Genomic DNA, 26,189 nt, shown 5'->3' with positions numbered 1-26,189 from the left:
ATGCGGCTCATCTACGACGCGACCCTGCGCCTCATCGGTCGTCATCTGCGCCGCCTCAGCGGCCAGAGGCTGGTCGACGTCTGCCTGCCGCAGCCGGCCGGCGCTCCAAGCCAGCCGATCGCCGAGAACGGCGGCGAGGCGCTGGGCCGCCAGCGTGCGCACGTGGCCGCCCGCCTGCCGCTGCTGACCGACGAGCAGCGCCTCGTCTACGACGAGGTCATGCGGCGGCTGGACGCGGGCGACGGTGGCCCCATGTTTCTGCAGGCACTTCTGGGAGGTAAGTAAGCAACCGCACCTTCAGAAGCGCAAAGTTTTGCGATTGCATCACGCCATCTGTGTCGTCAATGACGTCCGCAACCCCGCAGGGGCACCGGCTACGGCCGGTATAGGGGACTAGCGCCCCCTCGGGTCCCAGCTCCGGTAACGGGTGGACAGCGCAAGCTGTTCCTCTCAGGGCGTAGCGACCCTGCCGGTACGTGAGCTCCTGTTCCTTGTCCCGCGCCGCTCCCTCCACATTACCCGCACTCCCGCATCCGGCCCTATCACCACTCTTCATTCTCGTTTCATCGGGGTCACCGTGCCCCCTTGCCCACGTCCCCGGGTTGATCGGATTCTGGTGGCTGAGGGGCGCGTCGTGCGGGTCAGTCACGGTGCGTCCCAACACTCCACTTTGACCAGGATATCCGGGGGCGTGGGGGGCCCGTGGGGCCCCACACGGGTCTAGCGACTTGTCGCTCGCGTTGCGGTTGGGTGCTCCTTGCTTGGGTGCTGGGTGGTCTGTGCGGGTCTCCGCTTGGGGCGCCTGGCAGCACGCAGCGGCTTAAGGGGTCAAGGGCGGCGGCCCTGAACCCCGGTCAGGACGGGGAGGGGTCTCCCCGGTTACACCTGGCCGTGTGGGAGGCGTCGTTCGCCCCGTGTAGCGCCGGGGTAGCCTGGCGGCACCACCACCCTCTGGGTGAGGGGGTCGTCCCCCAGTTGGGCTCCGAGGTGGGTGTGGAGCCTCGGTGTCGCACGCTAAAATGTTACATGCATGACAACTTTCATCTAAATAACAAAAAACACCCGCACCCCGAAAGAGGGGCAGACTGAGGCTACAGGTGGCATTGCGTCAGCGCCTACCCCTCGAATCTCGATATTCTGAAGCGCAGAGAAGCCGCTGTCGTCCCTTTCGCCCTTTCAAAGGCGAAATGGGTGTGATCAGTTTGGAAAGGTACTTGTATCATGATGTTACTGGCGTGCACCTGAGGCCGCCCCTGCTCGCGCCGCCAGTGCTGGTGCACCTTGGTACGCCGCTGCCCCGACTGGCGGTGTGTTGCCTGGGGCGCCGCCCGCCGGGGTCGGCGCCGCCCGCTCGCCTCGCGGGTTAATACAGTTGCCGTCTCGCAGCGCTCGTGTCTGGTCTGGGCAGACAGAACACGTAAGACTTGAATATGGCGCAGCCGCATTGGACCCAGAGTAAGCTTAAGGAAGCATGAGTAACACAATAATTTAAGCAGTGTGAGTTGTGAAGAAGGTCGAGATGCCTGGATTTCGACCTCCTGAGGAATTCGACTTCACATCGTCTGAGAGGTGGCCGACCTGGCGCAATCGGTTCATCGGCTACAGACTGGCATCGGGACTACACAAAGAGGACGGTGACGTTCAAGTAGCTGCGTTGATTTACAGTATGGGTCCGCAGACTGAGCATATCTTACCAACATTAAAGCTTACTGCTGAGCAGAAGGAGGATTTTGAAGTTATTGTCTCAAAGCTAGACGGGTACTTCATTCCGAAAAGGAACTTTATTGCAGAGCGTCACAACTTCGAGCTTAGATCTCAAAGCTCAAGCGAGACTAATGAATCGTACATCAGAGCTTTGTTCTCTCTAGCTGAACACTGCAGCTTCGCTGACGCTGATGAGCGTATCCGAGATCGTCTCATCTCAGAAATGTCTGGCAGGGAGCTGTCCCGTAGAATTCAGCTGAAGTCACTAGAGGAGGAAGTGTCTGTAAATATCGTCATTTCGATGAGGCGTAATGTGGAGATCGTGAACGGCCGTGACAGCTCTGGTCCGCCTGACACCAGTAGAGTTTGTGCACCGGCGCAGCACAGGCAGCCGCGCCGGCAGCACCAGCAGTACAGAAGTCAACAGCGGCCTTCCACCGCGCAACGGCAACAGCATAGTCAGCGTACCGACTTTTCAACAGCATGCAGATACTGTAGAAGAGCACGTCATGTGTCTCCGAAAGATTGTCCCGCTAAGGGAAAAATTTGTGACGACTGTCAGAAAATGGATCATTTTGCATCTGTTTGTCGCTCCAACGGTGTCAGAGCGATTGAGCGGACAGAGTCCATTGAACAGCTATCGCCGCCCAAAATTTTTCTTGGCGAAGTAGACGAAGCTTGCGCGCCATGGAGAGTTTCAGCCCTTCTAAATGGTTAACGAGTCGCTTTCAAAGTTGACTGGCGCCGATGTTAGCATACTGACGCTGAAAACGTACAAGAAGCTGAAACTGCCGCCGCTTCAACATGCTTCAAATACTCTGACAAGTGTTGGTAGCGTGCTAAGAGTAGAAGGAAAGATGCACGGAACACTCATGTTCAAGAACAAAGCCGAGCCTGAAGTGTTCTACGTTGTTGACTCAGCTGATGATCTCCTCTCTAGGTCTGCTGGCTCGCGCATGGGCGTACTGAGGTTCACAGGTGAAGTCAACGAAGACGTCTTCGGAGAGGCAGACCTTCTGAAGCCAGCGCCGGTCAGCATTCAGCTCCGTGAAGATGCTGTTCCAGTCGCCCTTGCCACTGCAAGAAACATCTCGCTGCCACTGATGAAGCCGGTGGAAGAAGAGCTGAAGAAGATAGAGCATCACGGCATCATCACGTCGGAGACCGAGCCAACGGACTGGGTCTCTGCACTGGTCCCCGCCCCGAAGCCGAAGAGCAGCGGTGTCCGCATCACGGTTGACTACAAGAGACTCAACCAGTCTGTGAAGCGACAGGTGTTCCCGATCCTTACTCTGGAGCAACTGACCTCCAAGCTGAGTGGCGCGACGCTCTTCACCAAGCTAGACGCCTCTTCTGGTTTCTACCAGATCCCGCTGGACGAGGCAAGCTCCAAGATGACCACGTTCATCACTCCGTTCGGCAGGAAGAGGTTCCTGCGACTGCCGATGGGGATCTCGCTCGCACCGGAGTGCTTCCAGCGGAAGATGGATGAGATGCTGGACGAACTGCCCGGAGTCATCGTCTACATGGACGGCACCGTGGTGTTCGGAGATGCTGCCAGTCACGATGCACGTCTCGAAGCCGTCATCAGGAGGATCCACGAGTCTGGCCTCAAGCTGAACAGGAAAAAGTGTGAGTTCCGGAGGAACGAGGTCAAGTGTTTGAGGATGAAGATCAGCAAGAACGGCATCAGCATGGACGAAGAGAAGCTCGAAGCGTTCCAGCAGCTCCAACCGCCAAAGAATGTCAATGAACTAAGGTCTCTGCTCGAAGTAATCAACTTCCTGGGCCGGTTCATTCCACACATTCAGGAGTGCTTGAGACCACTGAACGAGCTTCTGAGGAATAACGTAGTATGGATCTGGACACCACAGCAGCAGCAGGCGCTGGATGACGTGAAAGCAGCCGTCACTTCAGCTCCAGTTCTGGCGTTCTACGATCCAGCACGAGAGACGGTGGTCAGCGCCGACGCCAGCCGATTCGGCATCGGAGGATGTGTTCTCCGGAATCACGGCTCCGTCTTCAAACCCGTCGCGTTCTGCAGCAAAAGCCTGACTGACACCGAGACCAGATGGGCGCAGATCGAGAAGGAACTACTCTCCGCAACGTGGACGTGCGAGAAAATGCACATGTTCCTGCCCCCACTACCGTCGTTCGAGCTGCATCTGGACCACAAGCCTCTGATCCCGATGGTTAACACGAAAAATTTCGTGGATGCGCCGATCAGATGCCAGCGCATGCCCATGCGCTCGATGCGATACAACGCCACAGCAGTCTTCGTTCCAGGGAAGCAGCACCTGGTGCCCGACTTCCTCTCACGTGCTCCAGAAGCAGGATGAAATCAGCGCTGTGCTTCAAGAAGACATACATGGATTCTGCGACAGAATCTTCAGCGATCTTCCCGCCACACCGCAGCGTCTGGTGGAGATCAGCAAGGCGCAGCAAGCAGACGAACCCCTACAGCGCGTAGTTCAGCAGACTCTCTCTGGCTGGAAGGAGGGAGCGAAGCATCCCGACCTGCTGGACTACTTCGCCTCTCGGGGAGAGATGACCGTTCTGTACCTAACGCGTGGTACACTGCTGATGCACGGGCGACGCATCGTCATCCCCCCGAGTCTGCGAGATGAAGTACTCACTCGACTACATGATGACGGACACTTCGGTCTAAACAAGTGTCGCCAGAGGGCAGCAGTATCGATCTGGTGGCCTCAACTCAGCATCGACCTGAAGCGTCATCTCGAGAGCTGCTCGTTCTGTCAGGTGAACGCGCCCGCCCAGCGCGCTGAGCCACTGGTGACAACTCCAACACCATCAAAACCGTGGACGCACGTTGCAGCAGACGTCTTCCACTTCAACAACTGCAACTGGCTCGTCACGGTGGACATCTTCAGCAGATATTTGGAGATACAACGCCTCCTGAGTCTCACCAGCAGCGCAGTCATCGAGCGTCTGAAGCGCCTGTATTCCTGCTTGGGGATACCAGACCTCGTGACAACAGACGGAGGAACGCAGTTCACTTCAAGCTCGTTCGCCAACTTTACAGCGTCCTACGGCTTCACAAACCGTATCACAGACCCGCACACGCCGTCTTCCAACGGAGCAGCTGAAAGAGCCGTGAGAACCGCCAAGTGGATACTTCGCCAGAGGGAACCCCACCTCGCCCTCCTCAACTACCGCACGACGCCTGTGGAGGCAACCGGATACTCCCCAGCCCGTCTCCTGATGGGACGCGAACTTCAATCTCTTCTACCCATCGCTCAGCCAACCGGAGAAGCGACATGGCAGCATGCCAAACTCCGAGATCGGCAGAGAAAGAAGAAGCTGGAAACGTGCTTCAACCGGAGACGCGGTGCCCGCGACCGTCAGCAGCTACAGCCCGGGGATCATGCTCGGGTCAAGACGGAGAAGGAGGCAAGCTGGTCCGAGCCCGCCACCGTCATAGAGAAGCTCTCTAGACGCAGCTACCTTGTGGAGCTAAAGGGTGCTCGCTGTCGTCGCAACCGACGTCATCTGATGCAGATCCCTCCGTTTCAGATATTGATACGACACGGTTCCACGCGGCGTGCTGACCTTCTGCACACAGGGTGCCTGCTCCAGAGCTCTTCTCCGGCCGCCATGCTGAGGTGGCGCCACCGACGTTGTTGCAACCGCAACCGCGCGGACCGGCGCCTGCACCACGATCGGTGGTGCCACGGCCACCACCAGCTGTGCCGCGCCCGCGTCGAAAGCGGCGCCGCCGCCATTGCTGCTGCCGCTGACAGAAGCTGCGGCCCAGCCCTGCAACGCGCAAGTGCCCCAGACACAAGACCCAACGCCACTGCTTAGTTTGAGTCCGCGTAAAATACGCAGTGGCCGCGTTTTCTGAGAGGCATCAAAGACAAGCAGCAGAGAAGCAGCAGGGAAGTAGATGGGAAGCAGCAGGAAAGCAGCAGAGAAGAAGCAGTCTGAGAAGCAGAAGGGAAGCAGCAGCCTGAGAAGCAGCAGAGCAGCAGCAGGGAAGCAGCAGAGAAGCAGCAGAGAAGCAGCAGGGAAGCAGCAGGGAAGCAGCAGTCTGTCGCCAGTAATTTCGTTTCGCAAGCGTATTAACATTTATTTGCATTTGTTCAAGGGGAAGATTTATCATGATGTTACTGGCGTGCGCCTGAGGCCGCCCCTGCTCGCGCCGCCAGTGCTGCTGCACCTTGGTACGCCGCTGCCCCGACTGGCGGTGTGCTGCCTCGAGGACGGTGGAATCGATGTTGAGTTCCAGAACGGAGAGGAGGCGAAACGGGCCAGGACCTCGGATAGATTTGTGTACTGCGTGCGGGATGCGGAGGGAAAAAAGGACATGTGTGGCGATGGCTGTGGAGGTCCATAGGACAAAGAACTCGTCAAAGGGTATCATCAACTGTTTTGCCCTGAGAGATGTCAGTGATGAGGAAATAGTCGACGGTCTCGCTGAGTTCGGGGTAACAGATGCTCGCCGCATCAAGGTGCGCAGGGTGCGGAGCTGGTCCCCACGAACAACATCGCGTTGAAATTTAACCGTCCTGACAGACCATCTCAAGTAAGTAGGCTATATGAAGGTGAGGGTGCGTCTTTTTATGCCGAACCCCATGATATGTTTTAAGTGCCAAATGTTTGGACATACGAAGGACTTCCGCCGCAACCAGCCAGCATGTGGTAAGTGTGCTTCTTCGGAGCACCCGAGTGATCAATGCACTGCAGTGAACCGATGGTGTGTGAACTGTAGGAAAAACCAGAAACCTCACTTAACTTTCGATCGTGCATGCCCGGCGTACGCCAGAGACAAGGAGATCATCGCACTAAAAACCACGAAGAACATCTCATATCGGGAAGAAGGGGATTTGTATGAACTGAGCCACCCTAAGACATCATATGCCACAGCGACTAAGGCTCCTGTCGCTTCGAGGCGTCACGCTAGGCGAGGAATGCCGGTGGCAAAACTGTGACCACACGAGAAGGCCGCAGTTGCCCAACGCATACGGACATTGCAGGGAAGTGGCAAACCCACAGCCGGACGGCCAACGCAGGGAACGGGCGGGGCTACACGCTGGAGTGCTACACTGTCCGGGGTCATGGGAAGCATCTCGTGTTAATTCCATATGATTACACTAATGCACAGACAAACAATAATCAGTACAGCACGTGCACGCGCGCCGCTAGCAGAAAAAGGAGGGGGGGGGGAGGAATGTCTTGATCCTTGTCACGTAGATACACCAAAACACGGATTAGATGAGAATAACTAGAACATAACTCAGGCAATAGGGCAGCATCTCGTTGTGATTGTCATTCGATTACACACATACACGGGAAAAATACGGATCAATTCCACCCACACAGTGGGCATTCAACCATAAGGGGGGGGGGACATCCCGTGATGAGGTGATTACACTAATACACATATCAAATAAAACACTAGGACAAGGGGAGGGGCGGCACTACTACACTTTGATCTAACCCAAAATGCCGAGAATCGATGCAGATGCAACTGCAACAGGTGCATTTGTGTCGTGCCGGCCGCTGTCGCTCTGGAGAGCCGACGTGCACGCGCCTGACCCGGTGCGCCGGGTCGGCGAGCGATTAGCGACCGACGGCGAGCACTGCTCACTCCGCCGCGCATGGGCACCAGCTCACATGACACTTTGCAGAGCATCTTGTTGCACCTTGAGTCGTGCGCGCAATATCCGTTGGTCGAGACGCACAGCGGTTGCGTCGGCACACTAGCGCGTGCCCGGAGGTCGCCGACGGTTTGCGCCCATAGAGCGGTCGCCGGCGCCGACGACGCCAGTGCGATGTTCCTCACGTCACCCGACTGGCGATCACGGATGACGTGACCAGACATCGGTCACGTGACAGCACACTGTCACTATCAATAGGTTCCCAGTTTTGGCAAGAGGCAGAACACGTGCTCGCACCGCGTCTGTGGGCGTGCAACTGACGCCGGGACGCGTGTCGCTCTGGTCGAAAATTTCCAAGCCGCTGTTAATGCCAGCATAGCCGCTAGATGGCTGTCGCACCGGGCGCCGAGAGCCAGGGCGGTCGTCCTGCGTCTGCGGTGGTGGCGCGTTCACGGCAGCTGGGGAGTTGTGTTGCCGAATTGTTGCATACTGAGTGCGGCATCGCCCCGCGTCACGTAGTAGAGCGCGGCCGCGCATCACAAGCGAAGACGCCCATGCAGCTGAGGAATGGCTCCAGGCCGGCAAGGCCGCACGACCTCCGGCTGCGGTGCCCGTGCAGGGAACGCAGCCGACCATTGGACGGCCCGCAGGAGATGTGTGAATGTCACGCTGCCGGCTGAGACATCTGGCAGCAGGGCGTGCAACACTGATATGCACAGCCGGCGGCCATGGTCATTGTCAGGCGTTTGGTCTGTATGGCGTTCGCTTGTACAACCATGTGATGCGTTGGCGTTTCATGTTACCAGCCTGACGGCACGCGCTGTTGGTGACATGGCATCGGCCTACCAACCAGGCCAATCCGCGGCAGGGCGAGAGCAAGCTCCAGTAACCCCTCCAATGTTCAAAAATGATTTCAATATTCTGGTCCCCATGTAGGGACGTATCAGATATGACGGTGACCAGAACAGATCTGTATTCATAAAAGGTCATGTTTCGTTATAGGAAATGGTAAAAAGACAATCGGATGCGCTGCAGGCTCTGCAGCGCATTGACACGCGACACAGTGTTTCACAAAAAAGCCATGCTTCCATAATGCCACGGCACGGTGTAGCGTGCCGCCAATGGGGTGAATGGCTGGCTTTCCCCGATCCCCATGGTGGGAATGGGCGGGGCCAGGCCGCCGGCGGTAGTCGTATCCGCCCCGTCAATGCTCCATGGATTGCAGGCCTTAGGCCGTCGGCGACCTCACCGCAGCCAGACGGCACGTCCACGGCGACGACACAAGACTGCGTCGCCTCGAGGCATCACGCTTGGCGAAGAACGCCGGTGTAAAAACTGCGACCACACGAGAGGCCTCAGTAGCCCAACGCCTACGGACATTGCAGGGAAGTGGCAAACCCATAGCCGGCCGGCCAACCCATGGAACGGGCGGGGGCTTCACGCCGGAGTGCTACATAGTCCGGGGTGACGGGAAGCATATCGTGTTGATTCACAATGAATACATTAATGCACAGATCAAATAATAATCAGCACAGCACGTGCACACGCGCCGCTAGCAGAAAAAGAAGGGGGGTGGGAATATTTTGATCATTGTCACGTAAATGCACCAACACACGGATTGGATCAGAATAAGTAGAACATAATTCAGGCAATGGGGTAGCATCTCGTTGTCATTGTCGTTCGATTGCACCAATACACGGAACAAATAAGGATCAATTGCACCCAAACAGTGGGCATACAACCTTAAGGGGGGAGGGGACATCCCGTGATGCGGTGATTACACTAATACACATCAGATAGAACACTAGGACAAGGGGAGGGGCGGCAGTACTACACTTTGATCTGAGCCAAAATGCCGAGAAGCGATGCAGATGCAACTCCAACAGGTGCATTTCTGTCGTCCCGGCCGCTGTCGCTCTAGAGGGCCGACGTGCACGCGCCTGCCCCGTGCGCCGGGTCGGCGAGCGATTTGTGACCGACGGCGAGCACTGCTCACCCCGCCGCGCATAGGCACCAGCTCACATGACACTTTGCAGGGCATCTTGTTGCAACTTTAGTCGTGGGTGCCTGCGCTGCCCTTAGTGAGCGCCTGGGTGGTGCCCAGCCCCGTCGTATCCATCGCCGTCCATTGTTCATCGTGTTCTCCTCCGTCCCTCCCTCCACAACAACTGCTCTGCTTTTGCTGCCTGGTTATGATCAGCGCCATCTACCGAAGGACATGAAACTGCAAGTGCACAGAAAGCCCGGCATGCAGTCCGGCTGTTCATTCCCAGGGTGACAGATACTGCTCACTTCCTTTTCGACTCTGCGTCACTGCCATTATGTGGGGAGGCCTGCGGCGTGCCGGCCCGCGCTTTCTGCATTCTCGTTGCGCCTATGTGAAGGCAGTCGTGGATCGGTGGCCGGAAAGGGCATAGCGCCGCTCCACGTACGCGCTGTGTAGGTATCCACCTTCATCCAATTGTGTCGTATCTACGTGCAGGGTCAAAACGTCAATACATGTGCAGTAAGGATATCTGGTTAAACGAAAAAAGACGCAATGTCCCATAGTGACACGAGGCCGGATGTTCAGTTAGCAACGTATTTGTTTCCCCTGTCGGGACCTCTTGACTGAGCTGAACCACGGCATGTTCTTACTGCTGGTCACGACTCCATGTTGTCTGATCAGGCCAGGGAGGGGACACGCGCGTCCTTTCCCTGGCGTCGCTTGGTCATGAACTACCCCGATCCCTTCCGATCGGTGGCAGGACCACGGCGTGGCGTCCACCATCCGGGAACCAGCCACCAGTCGGAAGGGACCGGAAAGGACAGGCCAACAGCTCTGAATTAAGTAGGGCATAACTTTGAGGAGACACACGACAGGGGACTGATTTAAAAAAGCAAACCAAGTAAATTCATATTTGTCCGGAACACGCCGGCAGCTGATCACGCTGTGGAAGTGCGAATCTTTACACGGAGCTCATACAAAACTAAGTGATCAGTGTCGCGGCGGACGATGAACTTCGGAGGATCGTTCGCCAAACCTGGCCAGTTTTGAGCAGGCCGCTCAGCAGTCAACAACCCAGGCCCATCGCGGGTAATGCATCCGATTCATCAGTGGGTCAAGCCGCAGCACAGCCGGCAGCGGCGGCCACACCTATGGAGGCCATACCGACATCCTCTGCAGGAGCCGAGATCATCATCAGCTGTGCGCAGTGCTGCAGACATCCAACATTGTGTTACGGGCAGAAGCTGCTGATCTCATGGTGCGGATAAGAAATTCTGTCCGCGGATTTTGCAACTTCATTTATCCGCAATGGCCACGGGCGTCGATATGCATTCTTGAGTGAGTCACTTGCCTCCCCAGCGTCCAATCTGGCCTCTCCCCAGGCTTCTAGCGATAGAAAGAAACAGGACATTAAAAAATTGCACCTCAAATTATGCCAAATTTCAATAAGGCTTGTGCTAATTGTTTCCAGCTAAAATGAACACACCAAATTATGACTGATATGTTATGTTCAGTTTTGTGCAGCTAGCCAGGATCGTCACACTTTAAGAGCTCCACTCCTGCTCTCGGCTGCGGCTGGCGGTCGCTTCTGGCTAGCAAGCACCCGCTCCAGCATCATGGTCAGCCGTTCCTCCCGTTGCGCTGCCTGCCCGGACTGCTGCATCATCAGCGCCGCCGAGCGCTCGACCTGCTTACCGCCACTGACCAGCTCGGGCCCACGGGATGGGCTTGGCTGGACTTCGGTTGGCTTCGCCGGCCTTAGCGTGGTCTGCCTTACCTTGGTTGGGCCGGGCCGGCGCCCGAAACATAACCGGGACTGTCACAGTAACCGTACGTCTGGACCGAGAGCGGACTGGAGCAGGGCCGCGGGAAGGCCCAGACCACGTCAGATCGAATCGGATCGGATCGGATCGGATCGGATCGGATCGGGTCGGGTCGGATCGGGTCGGGTCGGGTCGGGGTAGGGCGGGGCGAGGTAGGGCGGGACGGGCCGGGCCGGGCTGGGTGGGGGCCGGGGCCGGTGCCAGGGCCAGGATTAGGATCGCGACCGCGACGACGACCGGGACCTGGGCAGGGTCAGGTTCGGTCCAGAGCCGGGGCGGGGACGGCGACTAGGGCCGGGGCTGTGTTGGACACGTAAGATGTGATTTGATCTGCGGTCAGACCACTTCGTGTTCGATGCCCCAACCAGCCTTGGTCATATCCCCTGTCAACCCGGTTCTGCCTAGTTCTGCAGATCACAGACCATATCACATCCTGACTTGATCTGATCTGTCCTGACCTGTCAAGCCTATCCTGCTCCAGCCCAGTGTAGTCCAGCCCCAAGTTCAGTCTATCCCCCATCCAGCCCAGCCTCAGGGCAGGCCAACTCCCTGTCCAGTTCAGCACCCATTCCAGTCCGGGCCCCCAGTCCAATCTAGGCCCCAGACCAGTCCAGCCCCCGGCCCAGTCCAGCTCTCAGTTCAGTACATCCTAGCCCTGAGATGTTTTGCATGCAGTATGGCATCATCATGTTTGACTGATGCCGTTCAGGGAAGGAAGACCCCGAGATTGTCAATTGTCCCTCCACTGCAGGAGCACGGCTGTTACGCGCTGGCTGCTGTTGCCGTTGCTGGCTGCAGAGTAGAACCCGGCAAAGGGCGCTAGTTGGCAGCCTTCCCTGCCGGTGACCGGCTGTCACCAAGCACAGGAGCGCTGTCGCTGGACACCGCCCAATGCAGAAGTGATGCCGTTGAACGCCGGCGAGTCGCCGTCGTTCAACAAAGGGGCTGGCAATTCAAGCTGACAATGTGAACGCGACTTTGACCAGATAGCAGAACAAACTCCGTGGGACTTCGATCTGGCATGGTTGGTTGCTGTAGTTATGATGCTCGGTAAGCCGGATTGATACGTGATAATACGGATCGCCATAGTTCGGGGACGACTTATGCCAAAGGTTATGTGCTCTGTATGATACCTGATTGGCCTTAATTGTGTATTTTGTGCCCCGGTTTGCTAGCGAAGCGGTCAACATTCATAGGCCGATCCCGGGGGGGGGGGGGGGCGGCCACGGGACCATGGCCCCAAAAAACTCTGAGAGTGTGTTTTGCCCCCCCCCCCCCAAACGTTCCCAGGACTTCATAAAAGTTTCCTCTATTTACCATCTCTTTAACTTTGATGGTGTGGTATCAAACTTTTTCCGTGTTTGTGAAAAACTTGATGAAGAAAAGTTGGGAGCAATTTGAATATCAAACAAAACGCATGTTGACGCGGCTTAGACATACCCGCTGGAAACATCGTGTTTGATAAGTGCGCTGGACCTGGGATCCCACACCAGCCAGCTGGCGACGAACGGTTGCCCCCCCCCCAAAAAAAAGCAAACTCCAATCTAAATCCGCCCCTGTCTTCACTGACGTTTGGTAATTGTTGTATGCGAGGGCGATTGGCGTTATATTTTGTGCTGGACAAGAAATATTTGAATATATAACTGGCATGCATTGTTTTAACGAGCGCACTATGAATGGGTTTCATAAAAGTTACGGCGGGAATGTGGACTGTGAACCTGTATCTCGTGTGGCAGCTCCAATCTTAACCCATTTTCATGTACGGTTTCCTGCGCCCTTCTCCCGATTACAGCATAGAGCCAACTGGTCGTTGTGAATCATTATAAAAGTAATTCGGTGTCTTAGGATAATGTTGGCTTCAGACGGGCGCATAGGGCGTCGAGCCGGCGCATGAGTCATGTTTACATAGCAAGTCTGAGACCTCCTGGCATCTCCAACGGAACACCTATCGGTTTGTCCTATCCAGAAGAATGTCCACCTGGTGTCGTTGTGCCTCATGGGTGTATACACGTTGGTATATATGGTAACATCTCGGTTTGAATATACGTAAAGCATACTATAGGTGGAGAGAATATAACTATAGATAGATAGTATATATTAAAGATATATAGATATATATAAATAGATAGAATGAGATAGATAATATAATATAGATTCATTTGGATCTATAGAGAGCTCTCTCTCTCTATCGCATCCATCTCTTCTCTCTCTCTCTTCGATCTTTACTCTATCTCTCTCTTCTTACTCTCTCTTTCTCTCTCTCTCTAATCTCTTCTCTCTCTCTATCTATCTCTACTTCTCTCTCTCTCTCCCTCCTTTCTCTCTCTCTCTCTTCTTCTCCTTCTCTCTCTCTCTCTCTCTCCTCTCTCTCTCTCTCTCTCTCTCTCTCTCTCTCTCTCTCTCTCTCTCTCTCTCTCTCTACTCTCTCTCCTCTCTCTCTCTCTCTTCTCTCTCTCTCTCTCTCTCTCTCTCTCTCTCTATCTTCTCTCTCTCTCTCTCTCTCTCTCTCTCTCTCTCTCTCTCTCTCTCTTCTCTCTCTCTCTCTCTCTCTCTCTCTCTCTCTCTCTCTCTCTCTCTCTCTCTCTCTCTATATACATACGTGTCCTTGTGACTTTATTGCTATGTAAGTCAACGAAATACCAATAGAAAATTGCTGGGAGACACGTATAACATGATTCAGAAACAGTCATGCTTCACGCCACGCCAAAAACGCGCTTGCGATGTGCTAAATTCAGATTCCAATGAAATATTTCAGTTGTGGTCACCCGTCCCTATGGCATCCTGCATGCTCCCCACCCTTAATCTGCGTCCTGCCAACAGTGCACGGAATCATGTATTGTATCATGAATAATGCAAATCTATCATACTACATGCATACGTGAAGTTTCAGCTCAAGGCGGCCGCGTACCCCGGGGTCTTTCACCCAGGTGGGGCAATTGGGTCGCAGGGGGCCTGTGCAACCACGGGAACCACCATCACAGCTACATCGGTCCTGCTTTGTTCCTTCAGGGACCTTCCCTGCTTTGGATGCTGTTTTGATGTCTCGGAAACCTCTGAGCCTTTGCGTCTGTGCAAAAACCCACATCCGCGAGCCATCATTCACATGTTTCTGCCGTGAATGTCCTCCGCACGGAGGATATTCACGGCAGGAGTTGACCGTGTGACGGCTTATTGGGCAGCCGTAGGTCGCGATTTCTCGGAAGTGAAACCATTCACATGAGACTGGAGCAAAGACGTGGGAACGTTTCAAAAAATGTGGGGTGGGGGGCAGTTTCGGGGTATACTGAAGAAACTTTTACTGGGAGGCGAGCCCCGATGACCAGTGGGGGGCGGGGGATAGAGCTTGAGAACCTTATATGCTCTTGATCCATATAACACTGTCGTGGTTGCTATGCTAGATTTGCACCCATCTCTCTTCCCGATTTGTGCACAATTTTAACTTTTTCTACTCTCATTTACACCATTCAGCAAAGCGTACTCAACTTCCTAAAATGTATTCGTCCATTTTGACAGTCCCCTGGGGAGGCGAAATTCTGCAAGCAGTCAGGCATTTTGGGTCACTGGAGAGGCACTTACCTCTACGGTTTCGATACAAAAGTACGCTCTGTGCCCGGCTACTCACAGTTTGCAGTGTCCATAGTGCGCAAAAGTTTGTATGCATCAGAAGTTCACCGACTTCTTTTCAAGCTCCACTTAAATGGAAGGTTTTAATTTTGAGGATATTAAAGCAGGCATCAGATATGATGAAATAGGCTCACGTATAGCTATCGTTGTACTTTGAAGTGAAAGACTGCTCTAAAGAACAAAAAAGCTACTTAATGTGCTCGCAATTACGTCAGTGGTTGATTGCGTCTTCGTACCTTGCACAACATTGATTGAGCACCAAATGACGCCCTTTGCATTTACAAATTGTGCTCACGAACATCAGAAATGAGCGACTCGACACCTAAATGTCTTTTAGGTGTCGAGCATTTAGGTAAATGAATAATCATAATTAGGTAATGAGTAATAATAATTAGGTAATAAATTTAGGTAAAAAAATCATTTAGGTAAATGTCTTTTAGGTGTAAATGTCTTTTAGGTCTTTAATCTTGGTTGTCGCATGGTCAATGGAATGAGAAGATTTCAATGAAGTTGTTGCAGCCTTTTGCATGCAGCATAAATGCTCCGCTCATCTTCTGCTCGCTAAACCGAAATTGCTCCGTGGCTTAGTAATACGTATTTAGCAAATATGAGTCCATTTCTTAGCATAACTGTTCTGTTTCTAGTGCATGTAATTAATTCAACCACATGCATGCGAACTGAGAGCTAAGTCGTTCAGCAAAAACAACGTAGGAGGAGGCTTGCGAATAGATACTGCAAGCAACTTCAGTTTTTCTAATAAAAAAATGACATGACATTAAAGACCGATTCATAGTTTGCCAAGGGGCCGTTTTGTCTGATCTTCTCATTTCGCGCAACTACATCCTTGATTGAGCAAGAAGTAACCGGTGATGTGCAATAGGAAAAGAACCCCGTTACTTTTTCGGTGAGATATTGTTTACTGATAAGCGGCGCATTCCTTGAATGTGTCTTTGTGTGAAATTTCACTGAAGCAAAAGCAGATCCAATAAGATAATTCAACAGGAACCTTACAACCGCATTTCTAGGAAAAGATCAAGGAGATTCCAATTGCAACGTAATTGGAAAATATTGATCGGTACTTTTTACGCTAGATGGCTGTCGCACCGGGCAACGGGAGCCCAGCTGGTCGTCATGCGTCTGCGGTGGTGGCGTGCTCACGGCAGCTGAGGAGTTGAGCTGCCGACTTGTTGCATGTTGAGTGCGGCATCGCCCCGCGTCGCGTGGTAGAGCGCGGCCGTGAATCGCAAGCGAAGACGCCCATGCAGCAGAGGAATGGCGCCAGGCCGGCAAGGCCGCACGGCCTCCGGCTGCGGTGCTCGTGCACTGGAGCTGGCAACACAGCCGACCATTCGACAACCCGCAGGAGATGTGTGAATACCACGCTGCCGGCTGAGACATCTGGCCGCAGGGCGTGCAACACTGATATGCACAGCCGGCAGCCATGGTCATTGTCAGGCGTTTCGTCTGCATGGCGTTCGCTTGTACAACCATGTGATGCGTTGGCGTTGCATGTTGCCGGCCTGACTGCACGCGCTGTTGGTGACATGGCATCGGCCGGCCAACCAGGCCTAACCGCGGAAGGGCGAGAGGAAGCTCCAGTGACCCCGCCAATGTTCAAAAATGAGTTGAATATTCTGGTCCCCATTTAGGGGGCGTATCAGACATGATGCTCATCAGAACAGATTTGTATTCATAAAAGGTCATGTTTCATTATAGGAAATGGTAAAAAGACAAACGGATGCACTCAAAGTATGCAGCGCATGTACACGCGACAGTGTTTTACAAAAAAGCCATACTTCCATAATGCCACGGTACGGTGTAGCGTGCCGCCAATGGGGTGAAGCGCTTGCTCACCCCGCTGCCCATGGTGGGCATGGTCGGGGGGGGGGAGGTCGTCGGCGGGATTCGACACCGCCCCGTCAAAGCTCCCTGGATTGCAGGCCTTGGGCGGTCGGCGACCTCACCGCAGCCAGACGGCACGTCGGCGGCGACGACACAAGACTGCGTCGCCTCGAGGCGTGACGCCAAGCGAGGAACGCCGGTGGCAAAACTGCCACCACACGAGAAGGCCGCAGTTGCCAAACGCCTACGGACATTGCAGGGAAGCGGCAAACCCACGGCCGGCCGGCCAACCCAGGGAACGGGCGGGGGCTACACGCCGGAGTGCTACACGGTCCGGGGTCACCGGAAGCATCTCGTGTTGATTTCATATGACAACACTAATGCACAGATCAAGTAATAATCAGTACAGCACGTGCACATGCGCCGCTAGATGAAATGGCAGGGGGGTGCGAATGTCTTGATCAATGTCACGTAAACACACCAACACACGGATGAGATGGGAATAAGTAGAACATAATTCAGGCAGTGGGGCAGCAACTCGTTGTGATTGTCATTCGATTGCACCAATACACGCAAAAAAACGAAAAAAATTGAGTCGTCCGCGAAATATCCGTTCGTCGAGACGCGCAGCGGTTGCGTCGACACGCTCGCGCGTGACTGGAGGTCGCCGACGGTTTGTGGCCATGGGGTGGTCGCCAGCGCCGACGACGCAAGTGCGCTGGTCGTCACGTCACCCGACTGGCGATCACGGATGACGGGACCAGACATCGGTCACGTGACAGCACACCGTCACTATCAATAGGTGCCCAGTATTGGCGAGAGGCAGAACACGTGCTCGCACCGCGTCTGTGGGCGTGATACTGATGCCGGGACGCGCGTCAATGCGGTCGAAAATCGCCCAGCCTGCTGCTAGTGCCAGCATGGCCGCCAGATCGCTGTCGAACCGGGCGCCGAGAGAGAGGTTGGTCGTGCTGCGTCTGCGGTGGTGGCGCGTTCCCGGCAGCTGGTCAGTTGTGTTGCCGACTTGTTGCAAGCTGAGTGCGGCGTCCCGCCGCGTCAACTGGTAGAGCGCGGCGGCGCAACGCAAGGCGAAAACGCCCATGCAATTGAGCAATGGCGCCAGGCCGGTAAGGCCGCACGGCCACCGGCTGCGGTGCCCGTGCAGGGAACACAGCCCACCATTGGACGACCCGAAGGCGATGTGTGAATGCCACGCTCCCGGAAGCGACATCTGGCCGCAGGGCGTACAACACTGATATGCACAGCCGGCGACCATGGTCATTGTCAGGCGTTTGGTCTGTATGGCGTTCACTTTTACAAACATGTGATGCGTTGGCGTTGCATGTTGCCGGCCTTTCTGCACCCGCTGTTGGTGACATGGCATCGGCCGGCCAACCAGGCCATCCCGCGGCAGGGCGGAAACAAGCTCCAGTAACCCCTCCAAAGTTCAAAAATGATTCCAATATTCTGGTCCCCATGTAGGGGACGTATCAGATATAATTCTGATCAGAACAGATTTGTATTCATAAAAGGCCATGTTTCATTATAGCAAATGGGAAAAAGACAAACGGATGCACTCAAGGTCTCCAGCGCACTTACACGCGATAGTGTTTTACAAAAAAAGCCATACTTCCATAATGCCACGGTACGGTGTAGCGTGCCGCCAATGGGGTGAAGCGGTGGCTTACCCCGCTGCCCATGGTGGGCATGTGCGAGGAGAAGGCCGTCGGCGGGAGCCGCCTTCGTCCCATCATTGCTCCCTGGATTGCAGGCCTTAGGCCGCCGGCGACCTCAACGCAGCCAGACGGCACGTCCACGGTGACAACACAAGACTGCGTCGCCTCGAGGCATCACGCTTGGCGAAGAACGCCGGTGGCAAAACTGCCACCACACGAGAAGGCCGCAGTTGCCCAACGCCTACGGACATTGCAGGAAAGTGGAAAACCCACAGCCGGCCGGCCAACCCAGGGAACGGGCGGGAGATACACGCCGGAGTGCTACACTGTCCGGGGTCACGGGAAGCATCTCGTGTTGATTTCATATGATTGCACCAATGCACAGATCAACCAATAATCAGTACAGCACGTGCACACGCGCCACTAGCAGAAAAAGCGAAGAGGGGGGGGGATGTCTTGATCATTGTCACGTAAATACACCAACTCACGGATTAGATGAGAATAGGTAGAACATAATCCCGGCAATGGGGCAGCGTCCTGTTGTGATCTTCATTCCATTGCACCAATACACGGAAAAAATAAGGATCAATTGCACCCACACAGTGGGCATAAGACCCTAAGTTGGGGGGGGGGGGGAATCTCGCGATGCCGTGATTACACTAATACACATATCAAATAACACTCTAGGAGAAAGGTGGAGGCGGCAGTACAACACTTTGAACTTAGCCAAAATGCCGAGAAGCGATGCAGATGCAACTGCAACAGGTGCATTTGTGTCGTGACTGGGAGCTGTCGCCCTGGAAGGCCGACGTGCACTCGCCTGCCCCGTGCGCTGAGTCTGCGAGCGATTTGCGACCGACGGCGAGCAGTGCTTACCCCGCCGCGCATGGGCACCAGCTCACATGACACTTTGCAGAACATCTTGTTGCAACTTGAGTCGTCTGCACAATATCCGTTGGCCGAGACGCGCGGCGGTTGCGTCGGCACACTCGCACGTGACCGGAGGTCCCGACGTTTGGCGCCCCATGGAGCGGTCGCCGGCGCTGACGGCGCCAGTGCGTTGTTCGTCACGTCACGCAACTGGCAATCACGGATGACGTGACCAGACATCGGTCACGTGACAGCACACCGTCACTATCAATAGGTGCCCAGTAATGGCGAGAGGCAGAACACGTGCACACACCGCGTATGTCGGCGTACAACTGATGCCGGGACGCGTGTCAATACGGTCGAAAATCTCCAAGCCGCCGCTAGTGCCAGCATGGCCGCCAGATCGCTGGCGAACCGGGCGCCGAGAGCCAGGGTGGTCGTCCTGCGTCTGCGGTGGTGCCGCGTTCCCGGCAGCTGGGTAGTTGTGTTGCCGACTTGTTGCATGTTGAGTGCGGCGTCGCCCCGCGTCACGTGGTAGAGCGAGGCCGCGCATCGCAAGCGAAAACGCCCATGCAGCTGAGCAATGGCGCCAGGCCGGCAAGGCCGCACGGCCTCCGGCTGCGGTGCCCGTGCGCTGGAGCTGACAACACAGCCGACCATTCGACCACCCGCAGGAGATGTGTGAATGCCACGCTGCCGGCTGAGACATCTGGCCGCAGGGCGTGCAACACTGATATGCACAGCCGGCGGCCATGGTCATTGTCAGGCGTTTGGTCCTAATGGCGTTTGCTTGTACAACCATGTGATGCGTTGGCGTTGCATGTTGCCGGCCTGACTGCACGCGCTGTTGGTGACATGGCATCGGTCGGCCAACCAGGTCAAACCGCGGAAAGGCGAGAGGAAGCTCCAGTAACCCCGCCAATGTTCAAAAATGAGTTGAATATTCAGGTCCCCACTTAGGGGACGTATCAGATATGATGCTGATCAGAACAGATTTGTATTCATAAAAGGTCATGTTTCATTATAGGAAATGGTAAAAAGACAAACGGATGCACTCAAAGTATGCAGCGCATGTACACGCGACAGTGTTTTACAAGAAAGCCACACTTCCACAATGCCACGGTACGGTGTAGCGTGCCGCCAATGGGGTGAAGCGCTTGCTCACCCCGCTGCCCATGGTGGGCATGGTCGGGGGGGGGGAGGTCGTCGGCGGGATTCGACACCGCCCCGTCAAAGCTCCCTGGATTGCAGGCCTTGGGCGGTCGGCGACCTCACCGCAGCCAGATGGCACGTCGGCGGCGACGACACAATACTGCGTCGCCTCGAGGCGTGACGCCAAGCGAGGAACGCCGGTGGCAAAACTGCCACCACACGAGAAGGCCGCAGTTGCTCAACGCCTACGGACATTGTAGGGAAGCGGCAAACCCACAGCCGGCCAGCGAACCCAGGGAACGGGCGGGGGCTACACGCCGGAGTGCTACACAGTCGGGGGTCACGGGAAGCATCTCGTGTTGATTCCATATGATTACACTAATGCACAGATCAAGTAATAATCAGTACAGCACGTGCACACGCGCCGCTAGAAGAAATAGCAGGGAGGTGCGAATGTCTTCATCATTGTCACGTGAATACACCAACACACGGATTAGACAAGAATAAGTAGAACATAATTCAGGCAATGGGGCAGCAACTCGTTGTGATTGTCATTCGATTGCACCAATACACGCCAAAAATAAGGATCAATTGCACCCACGCAGTTGGCATACAACCCTAAGGGGGGGGGGGGGGGATCTCTCGTGATGCGGTGAGTACACAAATACACAGATGAAACAAAACACTAGGAGAAGGGGAGGGGCGGCACTACTACACTTTGATCTAACCCAAAATGCCGAGAATCGATGCAGATGCAACTGCAACAGGTGCATTTGTGTCGTGCCGGCCGCTGTCGCTCTGGAAGGCCGACGTGCACGCGCCTGCCCCGTGCGCCGGGTCGGCGAGTGATTAGCGACCGACGACGAGCAGTGCTCACCCCGCCGCGCATGGGCACCAGCTCACATGACAGTTTGCAGAGCATCTTGTTGCACATTGAGTCGTCCGCGAAACATCCGTGGGTCGAGACGCACAGCGGTTGCGTCGACACACTCGCGGGTGACCGGAGGTCACCGACGATTTGCGCCCATGGGGCGGTCGCCGGCGCCGACGGCGCAAGTGCGCTGTTCGTCACGTCATCCGACTGGCGATCACGTATGACGTGACCAGACATCGGTCACGTGACAGCACACCGTCACTATCAACAGGTGCCCAGTATTGGCGAGAGCCAGAACACGTGCACGCGCCGCGTATGTGGGCGTGCAACTGACGCCGGGACGCGCGTCAATACGGTCGAAAATCGCCCAGCCGCTGCTAGTGCCAGCATGGCCGCCAGATCGCTGTCGCACCGGGCGCCGAGAGAGAGGTTGGTCGTGCTGCGTCTGCGGTGGTGGCGCGTTCCCGGCAGCTGGTCAGTTGTGTTGCCGACTTGTTGCCAGTTGAGTGTGGCGTCCCGCCGCGTCAACTGGTAGAGCGCGGCGGCGCATTGCAAGCGAAGAAGCCCATGCAACTGAGCAATGGCGCCAGGCCGGTAAGGCCGCACGGCCACCGGCTGCGGTGCCCGTGCAGGGAACACAGCCGACTATTCGACGACCCGAACGCGATGCGTGAATGCCACGCTCCCGGAAGCGACATCTGGCCGCAGGGCGTGCAACACTGATATGCACAGCCGGCGTGCATGGTCATTGTCAGGCGTTTGGTCTGTACGGCGTTGGCTTGTACAACTATAGGATGCGTTGGCGTTTCATGATGCCAGCCTGACGGCACGCCATTTTGGTAACAAGGCATCGGCCGGCCAACCAGGCCATCCCGCGGCAGGGCGAAAACCAGCTCCAGTAACCCCTCCAAAGTTCAAAAATGATTTCAATATTCTGGTCCCCATATAGGGGACGCATCAGATATGATGCTGATCAGAACAGATTTGTATTCATAAAAGGCCATGTTTCATCATAGGAAGTGGTAAAAACACAAACGGATGCACTCAAGGTCTGCAGCGCATTTACACGCGACAGTGTTTTACAAAAAAGCCATACTTCCATAATGCCACGGTACGGTGTAGCGTGCCGCCAATGGGGTGAAGCGCTGGCTCACCCCGCTGCCCAAGGCGGGCATGGTTGGGGTGGGGAAGGTCGTCGGCGGGATCCGACACCGCCCCGTCAATGCTCCCTGGATTGCAGGCCTTAGGCGGTCAGTGACCACACCGCAGCCAGACGGCACGTCGGCGGCGACGACACAAGACTGCGTCGCCTCGAGGCGTGACGCCAAGCGAGGAACGCCGGTGGCAAAACTGCCACCACACGAGAAGGCCGCAGTTGCCCAACGCCTACGGACATTGCAGGAAAGTGGAAAACCCACAGCCGGCCGGCCAACCCAGGGAACGGGCGGGGGATACACGCCGGAGTGCCACAATGTCCGGGGTCACGGGAAGCATCTCGTGTTGATTCCATATGATTGCACCAATGCACAGATCAACCAATAATCAGTACAGCACGTGCACACGCGCCACTAGCAGAAAAAGCGAAGAGGGGGGGGGATGTCTTGATCATTGTCACGTAAATACACCAACTCACGGATTAGATGAGAATAGGTAGAACATAATTCCGGCAATGGGGCAGCGTCCCGTTGTGATCTTCATTCCATGGCACCAATACACGGAAAAAATAAGGATCAATTGCACCCACACAGTGGGCATAAGACCCTAAGGCGGGGGGTGGGGGGACATCTCGTGATGCGGTGATTACACTAATACACAGATCAAATAACACAGTAGGAGAAGGATGGGGGCGGCAGTACTACACTTTGAACTTAGCCAAAATGCCGGGAAGCGATGCAGATGCAACTGCAACAGGTGCATTTGTGATGTGCCGGGATCTGTCGCTCTGGAAGGCCGACGCGCACTCGCCTGTCCCGTGCGCGGGGTCGGCGAGCGATTTGCGACAGACGGCGAGCAGTGCCCACCCCGCCACGCATGGGCACCAGCTCACATGACACTTTGCAGAGCATCTTGTTGCAACTTGAGTCGTCCGCACAATATCCGTTGGTCGAGACGCGCAGCGGTTGCGTCGACACACTCGCGCGTGACCGGATGTCGCCGACGGTTGGCGCTCATGGAGCGGTCGCCGGCGCCGACGACGCAAGTGCGTTGTTCGTCACGTCACGCGATTGACGATCACGGATGACGTGACCACAGACATCGGTCACGTGACAGCACACCGTCACTATCAATAGATGGACATTGCTTCCGAGACGCGGCACACCTCCTCCCTCCGCGCCCGTGGGCGCGCATCTGACGCCGTGCCGCGTGTCGCTACGGTCGAAATTCTCCAAGCCGCTTCTACTAGAGATTGTAAGCATGGGCGCTAGATGGCTGTCGCACCGGGCGACGAGAGCCCAGCTGATCGTACTGCGTCTGCGGTGGTGGCGCGTTCACGGCAGAGCTGGGGAGTTGAGTTGCCGTGTGAGCCAACCGGGTGTCCCGCTAGACGGAGACCGAGAACCTTCTGTCATGCCAACAGAAAGGCTTCCGCAGCTATGACGGAGTGTTGGAGCACAACTTCATCCTCCAGAGCGCGATCACCGCCCAGCGGCGACAGCCCGGCGGCCAGCTTCACGTTTGCTTCATCGACCTGGCGAATGCATTCGGGAGCCTGCCCCACAGGTACCTGTGGAGTGGTCTCGCCCGCCTCGGCCTGCCCGGGGAGGTGCTGTTCACTCTGGAGGACCTGTACGACGGCAGCACGACTATGTACACGACAGCCCAGGGCACGTCCGAGCCCGCGCCCGTCACGCGCGGCGTGCGGCATGACTGCCCGCTGAGCGGCATCCTGTTTAATCTGGGCATGGAGCCTCTGGTCCGGGCGCTCGACGCCGTCGACCGCGTCACGACGCTCGCCTTCGCCGACGACCTCACGCTTCGCTGCCGCGACGCGGAGGCGCTGGACACCGCGCTCACCACACTAGAGGAGGTGTGCAGCTGGTGTGGACTGGCGCCCAACGCGCGAAAGTCCGGGCTTCTGTCGGTCGGCAGCCCGTCGCCGCAGGTGCAGCTCATGGGTTAGCCGATCCCCGTGATCGGCGAGCGGTGCTCGTACCGCTACCCGGGCCGGCCTGTGGGACACACAAGTCTGTCGTGCCCGCCGTTACAGGTGCTGGCCGAGGCAGAGCAGGCCGCCCGCCTCGTCCTGGACAGCGCGCTGGCCCCGTGGCAGAAACTGGACGCGCTGCGCGCGTCCATCCTGCCACGGCTGACCCACTGCCTCCGGCTGGGTCTGCTCCCAAAACAGGCTCTGCGTCAGTTCGACACCGAGCTGCGCTGGAGGGTCAAGGGGGCACTCCAACTGCCGTCTCGCGCGTGCCAGGAGCACCTGCACGCTAGCACCTCGCGCGGCTGTGTTGGTCTCACCGAGCTCGCCTCCGAGGCCGACATTCTCCTCCTGGCGTCTACATGGCAGATCCTCACCTCCCCGGACGAACTCGTCCGCGAGACTGCTGCCTCTCAGCTAAAGGAGTCTGTACGCAAGCGCCTCGTACCCCGGAACAGCTCGCCGACTACCTGAATGGTAGGGAGTTGAGGGACGGTGGCGACGTTTCGACGCGCTTTTCACGAACGCGCGTCGCCACCAAAGCGCTGGCCAAAACCATCCCGATTGCCTGGCGCGCGGTGGACGGCAAGCTGCGGCTTGCGATCGGCGACGACGTGGTGCCGCGTCGCCAGGCGGCTGCCCTCCTGCGAGAGGCGGTCCGCCAGGCGGCCGCCGAGCGTCTGTACCGCCTGCCTCACCAGGGGAAAGTGATGCAGACGGTCGGCGACCAGCGCGTGAGCAGCCACTACATGTACAGTGGCAGCTTCACTCGCCTCGCCGATTGGCGCTTTGTGCACCGCGCGCGGCTGGGACTGGTGCCTTTAAACGGCGTCCGTCGCAGCCCTGTGCGGGGCGACGAGCGCTGCCGGCGGTGCGGGTACGCGCGCGAGACGCTGCCCCATGTGCTGTGCCACTGCATGCCGCACAGCGCCGCCTTCCAGCGCCGTCAAAGCGCCATCCTGAGCCGCCTTCACAAGGCGGTGCAGCGGGATGGCGTGGTGACGCAGATCAACCGGCGGGTGCCAGGGTGCGCCTCCACCCTGCGCCCCGACCTGGTGGTGACCCGCGGTGACGAGGTCATCCTGGCCGACGTCACCGTGGCGTTTGAGAACGGGCCAGACGCGCTTCGCGCTGCCAGCGACGCCAAGGTCCGCAAGTACACCCCGCTCGTGCACGAGCTGCGCGGGCGGGGTAAGACGGCCAGTGTGGTGGCGTCGATCGTCGGCCCCCTGGGCACCTGGTGGCGGGGCAACGAGGCCTCGCTGCGCCGGCACCCTGTCAGCCAGAACTACGCTAAGCTGATGCGGCGGCTCATGGTGAGCGACACCCTGAGGTGGTCCCGCGACATCTACATTAAACATCTGTCCGGGCACCGCCAGTACGAGTGATCCGCGGCCGGTTCTCTCGGCCGCGGTGACGTCAGGGTCGTCGCTGCCATCTTGCCGACGCCAGCGGTGCACTGTTTCGGCCTGGCGCGGCGTCTGGGCGCGGCGCGGCGGCTGCACACCCGGGCCGCTACCTCGGCGCGGTGAGCGATCAGCGCGGCCGCCCGACGCCCCGTCTCCCCCCCCCCCCCCCCCAGTCCCCGGAGCGCCACGTGGGCCGAGAACGATCCCCACCGGCGGCCTGCCCCCCCCCCCCCCCCCACCTTCGGGAGGGGAGCCGGCCCCCGCCCCACCCCTGCCATAGCGCGCTGCGTCGCGCCAGAAAGTTGCTTTGCAGCGCCATCTGCGACGCAGCTGGTAGCGCCACCACTGCTCAGTAAATGTAGTAACGTAAGGTGGCGCCACTAGCACACCCTGTTCGTTGCGCGACCTGGCGCTTGTTCACATTGTTCTTGCCGCTCTTATAATGCCATTTCTTGAATTTTA

General features: G+C 56.8%; 1 protein-coding gene and 2 pseudogenes across 1 annotated transcript; 1 reads left to right on the top strand and 2 right to left on the bottom strand.

Annotated features, from left to right (window-relative positions):
• Positions 1–25,706, top strand: LOC119105383 (uncharacterized). The gene is made up of 4 exons (XM_037228850.1): positions 1–138; positions 23,719–24,276; positions 24,445–24,747; positions 24,951–25,706. The coding sequence occupies exons 1-4, from the start codon at positions 1–3 to the stop codon at positions 25,704–25,706; spliced, it is 1,755 nt and encodes a 584-aa protein (XP_037084745.1).
• Positions 17,974–18,138, bottom strand: LOC119106494 (uncharacterized; annotated as a pseudogene).
• LOC119106496 (uncharacterized) lies at positions 19,993–20,162 on the bottom strand (annotated as a pseudogene).
• Positions 25,707–26,189: the final 483 nt, after the last annotated feature.

Source organism: Pollicipes pollicipes, unplaced genomic scaffold (genome assembly GCF_011947565.3).
Source record: "Pollicipes pollicipes isolate AB1234 unplaced genomic scaffold, Ppol_2.1 Scaffold_6138;HRSCAF=7277_pilon_pilon_pilon, whole genome shotgun sequence".
In the NCBI taxonomy this organism is placed as follows: domain Eukaryota; kingdom Metazoa; phylum Arthropoda; class Thecostraca; order Pollicipedomorpha; family Pollicipedidae; genus Pollicipes; species Pollicipes pollicipes.
Note: the sequence above shows the minus strand (reverse complement) of the source record. Positions and strands in the feature narration are given on the sequence as shown.

What these genes read in the sequence shown, in the direction of transcription:
- LOC119105383 (XM_037228850.1), top strand. Translation starts at nt 1, where the DNA reads ATGCGGCTCATCTACGACGCGACCCTGCGCCTCATCGGTCGTCATCTG. An exon ending in TCGCCGAGAACGGCGGCGAG is followed by an intron (nt 139 to 23,718) that starts GCGCTGGGCCGC and finishes GTGTCCCGCTAG; the next exon opens with ACGGAGACCGAGAACCTTCT. An exon ending in CCTCTCAGCTAAAGGAGTCT is followed by an intron (nt 24,748 to 24,950) that starts GTACGCAAGCGC and finishes CCGCGTCGCCAG; the next exon opens with GCGGCTGCCCTCCTGCGAGA.